The following is a 13,794-nucleotide window of genomic DNA, read 5'->3' as shown; positions in this document are numbered from 1 at the left end:
TCATTATCCCTCCCAGATTTGAGTTATTTGCAAATTTGTTAAGTGTGTGTGTGTGTGTATGTGTGTGTGTGCGTGTGTGTGTATGTGCGTGTGCAAGCTCGTGTGTACTTCTGAGTCTTTCCAATAGAATTCAGCTCTTCTTGAGGGCAAAGACTGTTAATGCTGTTTTACCAGTACCTGGAGCATCTTAGGCAATGAGAATTACAACTAATTAGATAAGAATCTCTCTTTATAAAGTTCTTCTTTTTATATGCAAGCTTTTTTATTTAAATATTTAGTATTTATTAAAAAAAAACACTTCAAAATAGGAACTGTAACTATTGTCCACTAAAGGGACTTAACTCCTTTCCCCAATTCCCCTTCCCCCACCTGCTCTTACTTCTTCCTATTAGAATATAAATTCCTTGAGGTCCTGCAGCTTTTGTATTTGTGTGCCCAGTTCTTAGCACACAGTAGGTCCTTCAAATTATTTCTATTTATGGAACCTACATTCTTTGGGGGATTAAAACAAGCAGACGTATAATTTTGTTCTTTAGAAATTGAGTAGGAAGAGAGCATTAATAAAGGGAAAACAAAACTGAATCAAGAAGATATTAGGTGCCTACTATGTGCCAGTCAGGGAAGATACTAAGAAAAAAATGAAACCTTTCCCATTCTCAGGAGGAAAAAGAGGATGTAAGAGGTTTACTTTCTGTTGGTAAAACCATTATCTAAGTGAATATGAATTAGATAGTAAATATGAGGCCAATTGGAGGGAGAGGGGTTACCAGGGAAAGGAAATGGGAATCAGAAAGGGCTTCCTGTAGGTGCCCCTTTCCCCTGAGTTAAAGCTTGAATAAAGTTTAACATATTGAGAAGTGGAGCTGAGAGCTGACTTTGCAAAGGTACAGCGTGTGTTGGGGCGAGGGGTGAATGAGAAACTGGGCTTGGGGAACATCGTGTAAACAAGTTTACCTGGAATGGTGACCCTGGAAAAGAGAGAAACGCACTAGAGGCAGAATTGTATGTCCAACAGAAGAGTTTATCCAAGAAAGAAGACTGACTCATTAGAGCTATTGAAAGGATAGTGACATGGTCAGGCAGGGATTTCAGGCAGAGGGTGTTGACATCTTGATGGAGGGGGAAATGGGAAGCAGGGGCTAGTAAAAAGGCTGCTGTTTTGCTGCCTGTGAGAGATGAGGAGGGCCTGAGCTTTGGCCTCCATGTGTTGGGAGGCAGCGGATTTGACAGGAGGAAGTGGGGATGACAGAGCTAGTTTAAGGATGGCTCTTGAATTTGGCAAGTTCTCTGTGGCAAATTCTTACGTCTGATTACTTTTTACTTAGCCCCTGATTATTGGCTTCCTTCTCCTGTTCTCAGGTTCACAGGCATGCATTTTTTTTGTCTCCAAAAAGATTTCAGCTCCTAGAGGGCAGATTCAGCCTTTCCTCATCATCCCTAAAGTTACTGACAGAGAGGAGATCCAAATGGGGATGTATTAGTGCCAGAGAAGGTGTAGGACTGGGGTTCAGCAGACCTGGAGTCACTGGGTGGCTGATGTGATTCCTGTACAACCTCCCTGGAAGTCCAATTCTTGGAGGACAGAATGAAGAAATGGGATACACGGTTCTAAAGAGCCCAATCAGTTCCTTGATTCTGAGTCTAATGGACTTGCCAGCTACTTTCCCCCATGTAATTCCATCTGCAGTGATTTGTAGAGAAATCAATTAAGCCATCTTCTCGTCTGAGCACCCTGGAGAGCGTCTTTCCAGGCTGGCCCAGTCCCTACCCTAGTTTTAACAAGCTCAAACTGTGAAGTGGTAGCAGCTTATTCTTATAGGTGTGAAAACTGAGGCACAGAGACAGAGAGTGATTTACGGTGGATAAGGAGGAGAGTTTCACTGAGGAGAAAAGTCTCCTCTCTTCTCTTCCTCTCCCTGACTGCTTTCAGGCCCCTGGAGCTTGTCTTAATTGGACATGATTTCACTTCATTCTTGACTTGAAAGCTTGAAAGTGATAGCCTGTCTGTTCTGTATTAAATTCATGGATTCATTAAGCTTCGAGGGTTCTCTCCTACTTAGGATATTTTTTTCTATCTCCCTTTATTCCCCTGGACAAACAAACGCCGTCATTGTGCTCGAGCCGCTCTCTTTTCTTTTTCCCTTTGTCCTATCTTTCTCCTCCTTCTGAGCCTCAAAAATTCCTATTGATATTAAACAACTAGTATTTATTAAGCTTGGATTAGATAATGATCATTTCGCCCTTATTTTATAACTCAAACAACTTCTTCCATCCTTTTAAGTTTCTCATCTTAGCATTCACAAACTTAGAGACAATGATTTTCTCAAGAAAAATGGATGGGGAAAGAGATTTTGTTGAATTGGAATCAACAAATATTGGCAGCTCATTGGATGTTAGCCATTAGGGGGGACAGAGAAGGGCTGAAAATAATTCATGATTACATGGTTGTGGTCTAAATGGTACCTTGATTTTTCCTTTCACCCTTATGATTTTATATGTGAAGAGATTGGGGCTCAGGAAGTTAAAGGTATTGTTTTGTTCAAGATTATAAGCCAGGGAAAACAAATATATATAAATACATATTTTTTTCAAATATATAATCTTCAAAAAAGATTTGGTATATAAAAGGGGGGGAACCTTCCCTAGAGACCAGCACTTTCTTAAAGCACAGTGGGGTACACCTGAGGAGACAATAGCTTCCCCTTCTTTGAGGTCTTTGATCAAAGCCAGCAAACTACTTCTTGGGATGTAGAGGAGAGACCCTTGAGCTCTAAATGGTAAAAGCAGTGTCTCTAGAGTCAGAGGATGGGGATTTCAATTTCAATTTTGTCTGCCTGCCACTTATCCTTGCTAGGAATGGAGTTTTCTCAACTGTTAAATAAGGAAATTACACTCGATGGCCCCAAAGATTCCTTCTAGCCCCAGCAGTTGGCTCCCATGCTAATTCTGCTGCAGGCCAGACTGGATGGCCTTGGAGTTCCCTTTTAAACTCTGAGAATCCACAAGGTACATGAGATGGAACCCTCCAGCCTCATTTCCAATTCTGAATTCAATGGTCTTTGCTCTGGAAAAATCTGGACCCTCCCTCCATTCCTCACTCCATTTGCACATCAGCATATTTAACCAGAATGTTCATCTGTCAGAACTGTTATTGTTATTGTTATTATTATCACCACAAATATGATAACTGAGGCATTCAAAGTACTTAAGGTTTCAGAATAAAATCAAGCAATGTTCTTGCTCTGGTGAGTTACTTCCTTCTGGCTTGAGGGACTAGTTCATAATGTATGTGTTCTCACTCTAGCCGCAGGCAGCTTGTGGCTGTTTAAATAAATATGAAGTAACTAATGGAATATGTCTCTCAGGAAGGACAGGAGGAGGCCGTACAAAAGGAGGGTCTCAGCCTGGGCTATTTGTCCAGGGACTCCACTCCAAGTGGATACCTTTAAGCACAGGCAAAGTGCTTGGCTGAGAATCTGGTGAGCTGTGCACTAATTTAGCTGTTCAAGTTCAGAAAATCACAGAATCAGCAAGTTGGAAGGCACTTTATGGGGGGAGGATTCAGCTACCCCATTTTGCAGTGAGAAAACAGAGAATAATTGAGATGAAGAAGCACCATGACAAACATGGCCAAAGATAAGAGACCTAGGTTCAAATTCGGACTATAACAATTAACTGTAGAATCATTCATCATTGCATGATTTTGCTCAAGTCATTTTCTTTCTCTCTGAGACTTAGTTTCTTTATCTGAAAAAGAGAAGTAACTACCTCAAAGGATAATGGAATTTAAGAACTGGAAGGAACTTTAGTGCCCTTCTTATCCTGGACAAGGATGTCCTTTACACCATGATCATGATGATCATGATGATCATTATAATTATCATCTGTATAGTACTTTAAGGCTTGCAGATCCTTTTAGGAACCTTAATTCTCCTATTTTGAAGTCACAACAACTCTGGGAGATGGGTGCTCTGATAATCCCCATGTTATTTGAGGAAAATAAGACAGGTAAAGATTAAGGAGCTTGTCCAGGGTTCCTGGTAGTCCCTTGTCCAGGGAAGAGTAGGAGACTGAACTCGAACTCAGGTCAGCTTGAATGCAGACTCAGTACTCTGTCTGCTGTATCACCCAGGTCCCATCTACACTTGGTTTCAAAACTGACCTTGTGGGGTAGCTCCATTCCACTATGACTGGAATACTTCCCTTCCTCACCTACACCTTTTAGAATCTCAGCTTCCTACCAGCTGAGTCTGTGCTGCAGCTCCTGAGCCCTTCCATGGTTTCTAAGTTGTAAGTCTTTTATGCAGTTGTAAAACACAATAAATTTTGTATTTATTTTGAACTGACATTTTTGTACCCCATTAGAATGGAAGCTCAGTAAAAGGGAGGGATGCTTTTATTTTTTCGCCCCTGTGGGCAGTGTGATTTGTTGAATGAGTAACAACAAAGCATTTCAATCTCTGCCAAGCTGTCTATATGACACTCCTAATTCATTCTATCAGATAGTCAGTTAATGGGCATTTATTAAACATTTAACATGTGCCCTTGTACAAAGATGTGCTCAAAGAAAATAAGTATGGTTTATTATTGTTTGAAAGAACATTGTCTGAACTTCTGGCAACATTTAGTTCCCCCACAGTAACTTGACCTCATTTGGCCTGTCCATGAAAGCCAAGACCCATTTGTTTTATTATAATGGATCCCCATAGGGGGAGTAACTGTATGTGTATGAGAGTATGTGTTTGTACATACATTACCGATCTAAAGGTTCTCCCTAGGTCCATTTTTGCTTTTTTCTTCTCCCCCCCCACATCAGTCAGTAACTCAGGAATAACAATCAAGGCTATCAATCACAATAATGGGAATGTCTTCAGACTGTGTCCTTCAGAATTCAAAAGCACACAGTAGGTAAACTGGGAAAACGCGGAGGTGGGAGGAGCTGGCACATGCATGAGTGTGGTCCTGTTTTCTGAGCCAAAAGCAGTTTGAGGGACCAGTGTGCTCCATCATGCCTCAGGCTTGGGCTTGAAATTCAGCTGCCTGGAGTCCACAATGAAGCACAGCTATTCTGACATAAGCAGGAGATAGTGCGGCATTTTATGGATGTGGGCAGGAGAATTCTGGGCTGCTGTGCCTCCTGAAGAGGGTTTGTGTCAATCTCAAAGCACCCCGGGGATGCAAATTATTGCAATTATTTTTGTTTTTATCCACGACTTGGAAAGCTTTCTTTTGGACATTGAGTTATTGGGAAAAAATCCAGCTGAGGACAAAGACAAAGAAAGCCAGGACTGAATTCTGAATCTCTGTCTATGGTGCTGAACGTCCCTGGGGAGGACAACATGGGAGATAAGGAGGATGAAGATGAGAACAACTTATACTCCTATTGTGGTTCAAAGTTTGCAAAACACCTCACTTTTACAATTTCGTTTTTTCCTCAAGATACCCTGTGAAGCAGATATAATAGACATAATTACTCCCATTTAACTGACGAGGTGGGTAACTGTGGCTCAGCATGGTTAAATGGCCTCTAGAAAGGTGAAACTTGAAATTCAAATGTATAATGATTATAGAGCAGATGGAGCTTTTATCTAGTTAGTAAAAGAAGAAACACTTGGATCCTTCCAAGAACTTAACATGGTGCTTCCCTATTTCATTATTGCATCAAATTTAAAAAAATGAATTGTCTCTTTATTAATACAGGTATGTCCCTAATTCACGTTTGAAAATTAATCACCACAGAATTCCTCATTGGCTCATAAATAGAGGGTGATGAGGGAATTTTAGTTGTCATTAGTTTTATTCTTGCTGTTTTGTTTTGTTCTGTTTCTTTGTGATGTCAACAATTTAATATGAGGGAAACGAAATAAGAAAATCTTTGGAGAAAACTGGAATTAAGAGTTGTGAGTATTTAAATATATAAAGAAAAGTAGGATCATAGCATTCCTCTAGTCATTGAATCATTATGTTAGCCAGGTCTCCATCTTGAACATCAGTTAGTCATGTTGGCCCAGTACAGCTGGGTTGTGATCTTGAAAACAGCACAGTTGCTGTAGCTGAATGACCTTAGAATAGATAAGGGAGGAAGATATGTCATTTTGACATATAAGTTGTTTGGAATTTAGGCATTTGTAACTTGAGGAAGACCAAACTCATTCCCCCACCCACCCACCTTCAAGGCAATTGGGGTTAAGTGACTTGCCCAGGGTCACACAGTTAGGAAGTGTTAAGTGCCTGAGACCAAATTTGAACCCAGGTCCTCCTGAATTCAGGGCTGGTGCTCTGTCCACTGTTCCACCTAGCTGCCCCAAAACTCATTCTTCATAAATAATCCACACTACCCCTAGAAATATATTGATGAGAAAGGGAGTACAAAACAAAAAGGGTTGCAATTTTTTATTTCATTTGTTTGTTTTAGATTTTAAGTAATGCCATTGTTCTGTATGTAATTCGAACTGAAGCATATCTAAGAGTGCATCCTACTATCTAGGTTATTAAAGAGCCTTGCTTGGTAAATATACTTAAAAAGTCATCGTCCATATAGAAGAGGTGACATCTTTTTGTCTGTAATTGAATGAACTTATATTTGTCAAGAGCTTTGCTTTATGCAAAACACTATTCTAAGGACCAGTCTAGAAATACAAAATGATTTTAGTCATTGCCTTCATTGAGTTAGATATTTTATTTGTTTTTACTTAATATTTTCTTTTCCTAATTACATGTAAAAATAGTTTTCACCATTCATTTTTATAAGATTTTGAGAAACCTTTTTCCTCCCTCTTTCACTTTCCTCCCCCTTCCCAAGATAGTAAGCAATCTAATATGTCATACACATACATTCATTTAAAATATATTTCCAGATTAGTCATGTTGTAAAAGAAAAATCAGAAAAAGGGGCAAAACATGTCAAAGAAAACAAGCTAGACAGGTAGTCATAATATGCTTCAATCTGTATTTGGTCTCCATAGTTCTCTCTCTACACGAAGGGGCATTTTCCATCCCAAGTCCCCTGGAATCGTCTTGGGTAACTTCATTGCTGAGAAGGCTAAGTCTGTCATAGCCGGTCATCTCAATGTTGCCGTTACTGTGTCCAATGTTCTTCTGGTTCTGCTCACTTCACATTGTCTTCTTTTCTACTGGGGGAGCCCACCCATATGTGGAAGGGGTAGCCAGAAAAAGGAGTTAAAGTTTGGGAAGTTGCACAGAATCTCTGGGAACTGCAGATTCTTTCTAGGGGCAAAGGCAATAGTGATTTGATGACAGTTCCCCATGAAAGAGTTGAAAAGGCTTTGATTTTAAGATGTCCAGATATTGACAGTTCCCTCATGATAATCAATGTGAAGGCCATATTCCTCTGAACTGTCAGTGAGGCAGGTCTGCTGTCCAGTGGTCCATGTCCCAGATGGCCTTGGGACAGATGATATACTGTAGGCCCCTCTGGTGATTGAGAGGCTAAAGATCATAGAAATTAGATTCCTGGCTCACTGACATTCGTTTCTAATAGGAAAGAAAAAAAAAGCCATATTGAGCTAAAGGTTTATCCCTTTCTCCTTAATGTAAATGCCGAGTGCAGTTGGCTTCCAAAAATGTGAATTCAGGGTTTTTAGGCACTCCATTCATCACTGAAGAAAAGTATTTGTCTCTGGGCTGTGGTCGCATGTGGAAAAAAGCCAGAACAAATGGAAAGAAGGGAAAAGTTCCTGTTGGTGGGGGTCTGAAATTGTAAGACGAAGGGGAAGACCGACGTGGTTTTAAGTACTGGAGCTTAATGAGGATCTTCCTTCTGTGCTTATATTGACAGGATGGAACTGCTCTGGCTTCCTGCATTGTTCCTGCTCGTTGGCCCCCCCAAAAGCAGTGCCTCGGGTAAGTGGCTCACCTCTGCTTATTTCCTAATGTGGGGAAGGGTCGCTGACCGGCGTGGAGTCAGTCACACAGCGGTGGGTGGGCAGACCGTTTTCCTCCGTGACTGAAGCTTCGCTTCTTTTAGAGAGTCTTGTTTTGTTGCCAATTCAGCGTTGATCAGTCATTTATCAAGCCCTACTGTGTGCCAGGACCTGTGTTGAACACTAATGAAACAAACTGTGTTCTGGACCAGGGCCGAAGAGACGCAGTAAGCGGGTGCTTCTCCCTCTTGGTCCACCTTCTGTTAGTGCTCACCTGGAGCCCGGTAGGAGAACAGAGACCAGGGCAACGCCAGATACTGAGGGACACTAATTAATCTGTGTGGTTCCCAATTGCCTTTACCCTGTGTGAGTGGAATGCACGGAGCAGAGAACTCTTTAGTTCTTGGTAATTCTGAAACCTCTCAGCTCCCGGGCAGGGCCTAGAATGGATCACAGCAGCCATTGCTTGGTCTGCCATTGAACATTTTCCTGATGGCCACAAAGAGATCGAGACTGTGTCTCAAAATAAGCATGGCCTGAATATTAGGGGTTCTCTCCTTTCCTCAGCCCTCTCCCCCAAATTCTGTAGGAGAACTTGCTCACAGGCCAAAAGGCATTTGACTTCTAGGTGAGCCCATGGGCCTAGTGCTACAACCTCCTTCCAATGGGAACAACTGCCCTTGTGGTGCAGCTGATGATTGTCTGGAACACTATTAAGCTCTGTCTGAAATATGGAGTGTAGACTCTAATTCACGCCTAGTCTCCCATGGTGAAGGTCCATAGCTCGGTCTCCTTACCCTGTATATATACACATGCCTTCTTAACCCAACCCAACCATCCTTTTTGGGATAGACCCTCTGTTAGTTGAAGCATATTTACTCATCTCCCCCTTGCTCTTGTCTTTTATTTTTATTATTTAATCCATGATAGCCGGCTTCAGGACTCTTTGCTGATGACTCATTGGTATTCAGGCTAGCTCGTACATATAAGACTATAAATTTGGCCAATTATACTTGGCTTGCCAATGACTATTAGAGTCCTTTGACCTTGCCCTCTGGGAATTTGTGAAATGATGTCGCTATTTCATTCACTCCCTCATGGTGGCCAAAATACAGATCTGAGTTGAGCATCCTTGAAGTGGATCCATCTGAATCCATTTGCATTTGTTCTTTCTTCTACCTAGAGTCTTAGTGCATCCTTTTACCCCACTTGAAGCAATTTCCCATAGGAGATTTCTTCCTTCCCTCCTACCTCATCCTACCCATGCTCTCCAGATACATATTCTGTTGATGAAGAACTTTTGGCTATGGTGGATGCCCAAAGTAGCTATACCATAAGGGTGATTCCAGATTAAAAACTCCTTGGGAACCTGGATTTTAAAAACTTCATTATGTTGTTAGGCTGAACACTCTCTTCCCTGAATCAGGACAAAATACTTCTAGGCCTGATTCTCTGCAGCCCCCGGCAATATTTTCTCATAAATCCTGTCTGGATTGTGGCGCGTGCTGAAGGCCTCCCTTCTCCTCTTGAGATCTCAGGGGTGTCATCGTAGCATTCAGGAGATGAGTTGCCTTCTGTTTTGTCTTATTTTCACTCTAGGAGAGACTCATAAAAACAACAACCATCAAAAAAACCTCTTAATTCTATGCAGATGGAGTTTCTAGCTTTGAGTGGAAGGCGAATTCATTTGATTTCCTGTCCTCCCCCCTAATTCTCCACTCCCTTTGTGAAGGCTCTTCTGTAGTGGAGTTCACTGAGCCTATGTGTCTCATATTGGCTGTTTGGGGACTATTTATATTATTAGACACAAAAGCCATCTTGGGAATGTTTGACCCAAATGTTGAGGGATTCCAAGGAATCTACAACTGAGGATTTCACAAAGGATGGATGTCAGTTCCTACACTTGGGAATTGGATAAATGAAGCATGAGTCTACGTTGGGGAAGGAAACATGACTCAATAGGAAAAGCTCATGTTAATCAAAGTGAATCCATAAGCATTAGTAAGCTTTTAGGATATACCGGGCATTATATTAATTGCTAAGGATACAAAGAAAGGCATAAAATGTATCTATTCTCAGATGCTGACAGGGAAGCCAGCACATAAATAATTCTCCACATACAAAATACACACTGAGTTAAATGGGAGACATAAAGGACTAGAAGTTGAGGGGAACACAGATAGGTTTCCCAAATGTGGGATTTAGATCGATTCTTGAAAAACACTGAGAAAACCAATTTAATGCAATTCAACAAACTTTGAGTATCTACAATGGGCCATGAACTGATTTGAGTTCTGGGGATGCAAAGAAGAAGAAGAAATATAGATCCTCCCCTCAAAAGGCTGATGATCTAATGGGTGAAGATGACAAACAAAGGGAGGATACTGAAAAAGGAAGAGACAGAACAGTGGGACAGCCTCTTCCATGGGCACAAATCAGGAAAACTTGCTTGGGGTGAGCTGGAAGTATGATTTTTTTCCTTTTATAAAGGAAGGCTTTGGGATTAGTTTGGTTCTCCACTCTGTAGTGCTCCAATCAGAGGCAGAGAAGGCTATTCCAGGGGGTTTCCAGTCTTGAATTCGAAGCACAGTGATGAGAATAGAAGTGAGAAGCTTATCCTGGGAGAGGCGTCTTTTTCTGTGAAAATGTAACTAGAGAGAATTCTCTCTGCAAAGTGGTGAGGAGAGGGAATTCTAGACCCACGAGACAGTCAATGGAAGGCACAGGAAAGGAGATGGTTTTCTGTAGTAGGAACAGTTTGGCTGGATTGTAGAGGGGATAATGTGTAAGAATATATACAGCATGGAAAGGAAGAAAAGGACCAATAGTTTGCTAAGTCAGAAAAAGAAAATTATAAATGAGTTTGGAGGTTACAGGGAGCAACTGGAGTGTATTGAGTTTGTGTGTGTTGAAGGGAGGTAAGGAGGAATGATGGGGTCAGTTACTTAAGGCAGTTGTCTGGAGAATGGATTGGAGAAGGGAGACACTTGATTCAGGGGATCAATAAGAAAAATATTGCACTAGCCTAGATTAAGGGTTCTTAATCTGGTAGTCACTGACCCTCAAAGTGTTTGTGGATATATTTCGGGGGTCTGTACATTTAGATGGGAAAAAGTACATTTTTATTTTCATCAACTTTTAACTGATATTTAGTATTTTGATCACTTATTTATAACCATTAGTTTGAGGAGGTATCCATAGGCTTCACCAGTTTGCCCAAAGGGTCCATGACTAGCAAATAAACAAATAATAACCAAAAACCAAAATAATAATAATAATAGCAACAACAAACATATATATATATATATATATATATATATAGTGGAGAGTTCTTGGTCTAGGAAGCCTTGTATTGAGTTCCCAGAGAGCAGAGAGACTACAAATACAGAGAAATGGTGCTTCTCTTTTACTTTGACATTTTCAAACCATATATGAAATGTTATGTTCACCTGGTTGGGCTGGGGTGGGGAGTTAATGTATTGTGTGTTACTAGAGGGATCTGGAGAGTTCAGAAGAACCTGAGCAGTGCATCAAGGACATTCCCTCTGAGCACCAGAATGAGTTAATCTGCAAGAGATGCCATAAAGAAGATATGGTAGATGTCTCTGGTTATTTGCAACACTGTCATGTAGGGAAGGGATTTGTTTTGTTCTGCTTGGCCCTAAAGAGCAGAACTAACAACAGAGTGGAAATTGAAATGGAACCAGTTTCAGGTCGATGGCTAAAACACATTCTCTAACACGTCCATCAGGCTCCTGGTTTCCCTCCAATAGATGCGGAAGCTGGACAACTCCTCACTGAATATATTATCAAGAAGAATCCTGTTCTGGTATAGATTGAACTAGCTGGTCTCTGATAGCTCCTCAAATTCTGAGATTTTGTCAGTCTCTTCTTGATATCTCACGTAACTAAACTTTAACCAAGGAAATCCTCCCAAATGTGAGGATGGCACCATAAAAAATAAGACCATTTTTAGGCTGCCTGGTGAAAAGGGCATCCCTTTTTGGTTATTTTAATCACGAATTACGCCATGGAACAGGCTTCCTCCCTAGCCCCTGCAACGATTACCAGCTCTGTCACCCTCACTTGGCCCAAGCCCTTTTCATGTTTCACCTCCCTCGTATCCCAAGTCCCTGCAGTTAAGGAGCAGGTGAACACGACAGTTGGCCGGTGGGTGGTTATCTCCTTAGACAACTATATCGCTGACTTACCCTGCCCGTGACATGTTTCTCCTCAGACTCTTGGCAAAGCCGAGTGAGTTTGTCATGGAAACACTACTTGCTCACATCAGGAACCCACCTGCTCACTTTCTCAGCTCTCTCTTCCGATCCCCCCCGTCTTCTCCATCTCCCCAAAAGGAAGCTCAGTGCCCTTATTCGGAGGTCAGCGAGGCTGCCAAGAAGTTGAGACGCCGGAGTCTCACCGATGAATGCGATTACAGGGCCGTGCTGGAAAGTCGGTTTCTTAATGAACTTGCTTGTCGTTTAACTGAGGAGCCCCTCTTCCTGTTTAGCTCTGGAAAGGGCGCTTTCCACCCAAGAGCTGTGACTCATCTCTCCATCGTGGATCCTGAGCAGGGAACTTCTTGAATAAGATGAGCTCTCATGCCATCCTCATTGAGTCACCCCACAAGCAGGAAATATGTGGTAATCCCCGCAGCCCATCTGGCAAGGATTCAGTTGCGATCGTTATGAAGAGGTGAATTGTGTCTGTGTCTGCACTTGGCTTCCCAACCGGGAGGAGGGGAAAAAGGGAAGCATTGTAGCTGAAAATAAAATGGAAAGGGGAACAGGGTGAATGGGGGGGTGGATTGTGGGAGACCATAACTGCCTGTCCCAGAGCATCACTAAATCTCTGTACACAAAGGTATTGATATTGCTCATTACGTCGCCTTAGACAATCTTTGTGCTACTGATTCACCTCCTGAGGACGAGACTGGCAAATTTCTCATAAAAGCAAAGGACCAACATCATTAGAGTTGAAAGAGATTTTACTTTGAGATCATCTAGTCAAAATCTTAGAAAATCTAAGTTTTCTCTTACACATGAGAAAACTGAGGCCCAGAGAAGCAAAGCACTTAACCCCCAAGTGTAGAGACAGTGAGCAGCAGCAACAGAAGTGGGAGGAGAGGGCAGGTGTTCTACCACCAAACAAAATGCTCTGTCTTATAACAAATGACTGATAGTGATGACTGAACCTATATAGGGGGAGCTTGTAACCCAATACTTTATTTATTGTCAGTATCCAGCATTTTATCCACTCTCACAATGTTCTCAAAACGCTCAGCATAAAAGAATAATAGCAGGAGAATGACTAGTCTTGGGCTTTTTTAGTTATCTGAACACCATTAACTTAGATGAGAAAAAGGAAATAATAATGATCAGAATAATAACAATAATAATGATAATCACAATATTCTCCTGGAACTTTAAGGTCTACAAAGTGCATTCTCTACCTTTCCCTGTCAGAAATCTAACCTGGCACTTTCAGAGTTCTAGGGAATAATATTTCACCATCGTGTGACTTGTCTTGCTAAAGGAAGATATCATCCGATTGATGGGGTCTAGATCTAAAGCTGGAAGGGAGCTTAGAAGCCATTTAGTGTAACCTCTCACTTTTTTTAACCAAAGAAACCAAGGAATTGAGAGATTAAGTGAATTGTCCACGCTCAGCTATCGAGCATCAGAGGCAAGATTTGAACTCAACGAATGCCCTCTGACTTCAGCCTTCTGTCCACTCCTGCTTAATGGTTCAGCCCCCTTTCATTTAGTCAGGTTGGAAAGGGTCCCATTCTAATATTAGAGTCTCCTGGAGGAACCTCTGGTGAGATTGTGCCATGGAAATGTTCTCAATAGGGAGGGGGATTCACCTTTTTGTTTTAAGCACAGATGGTAGATTAGTTGAGTCTGTC

At 41.6% G+C, this 13,794-nt stretch overlaps 1 protein-coding gene and 1 long non-coding RNA gene across 5 annotated transcripts in view; one reads left to right on the top strand and one right to left on the bottom strand.

Annotated features, from left to right (window-relative positions):
- IL1RAP (interleukin 1 receptor accessory protein) overlaps positions 1–13,794 on the top strand; it is a 135,771-nt gene that overhangs the window by 29,734 nt on the left and 92,243 nt on the right. For all 4 annotated transcript variants that reach the window (XM_031957422.1, XM_031957424.1, XM_031957425.1 and 1 more), the window contains exon 2: positions 7,799–7,863. In XM_031957422.1, the coding sequence (XP_031813282.1) occupies positions 7,799–7,863 (65 nt within the window). The remainder of the gene's footprint in view (positions 1–7,798; positions 7,864–13,794) is intronic.
- Positions 8,739–12,385, bottom strand: LOC116422172. Its single transcript, XR_004232716.1, has 2 exons — positions 12,183–12,385; positions 8,739–9,478 (listed from the first exon to the last, which is right to left on the bottom strand). It is a non-coding gene; the product is annotated as an uncharacterized LOC116422172 (long non-coding RNA).

The sequence above is a fragment of the Sarcophilus harrisii genome, chromosome 3 (genome assembly GCF_902635505.1).
Source record: "Sarcophilus harrisii chromosome 3, mSarHar1.11, whole genome shotgun sequence".
NCBI lineage: Eukaryota > Metazoa > Chordata > Mammalia > Dasyuromorphia > Dasyuridae > Sarcophilus > Sarcophilus harrisii.
Note: the sequence above shows the minus strand (reverse complement) of the source record. Positions and strands in the feature narration are given on the sequence as shown.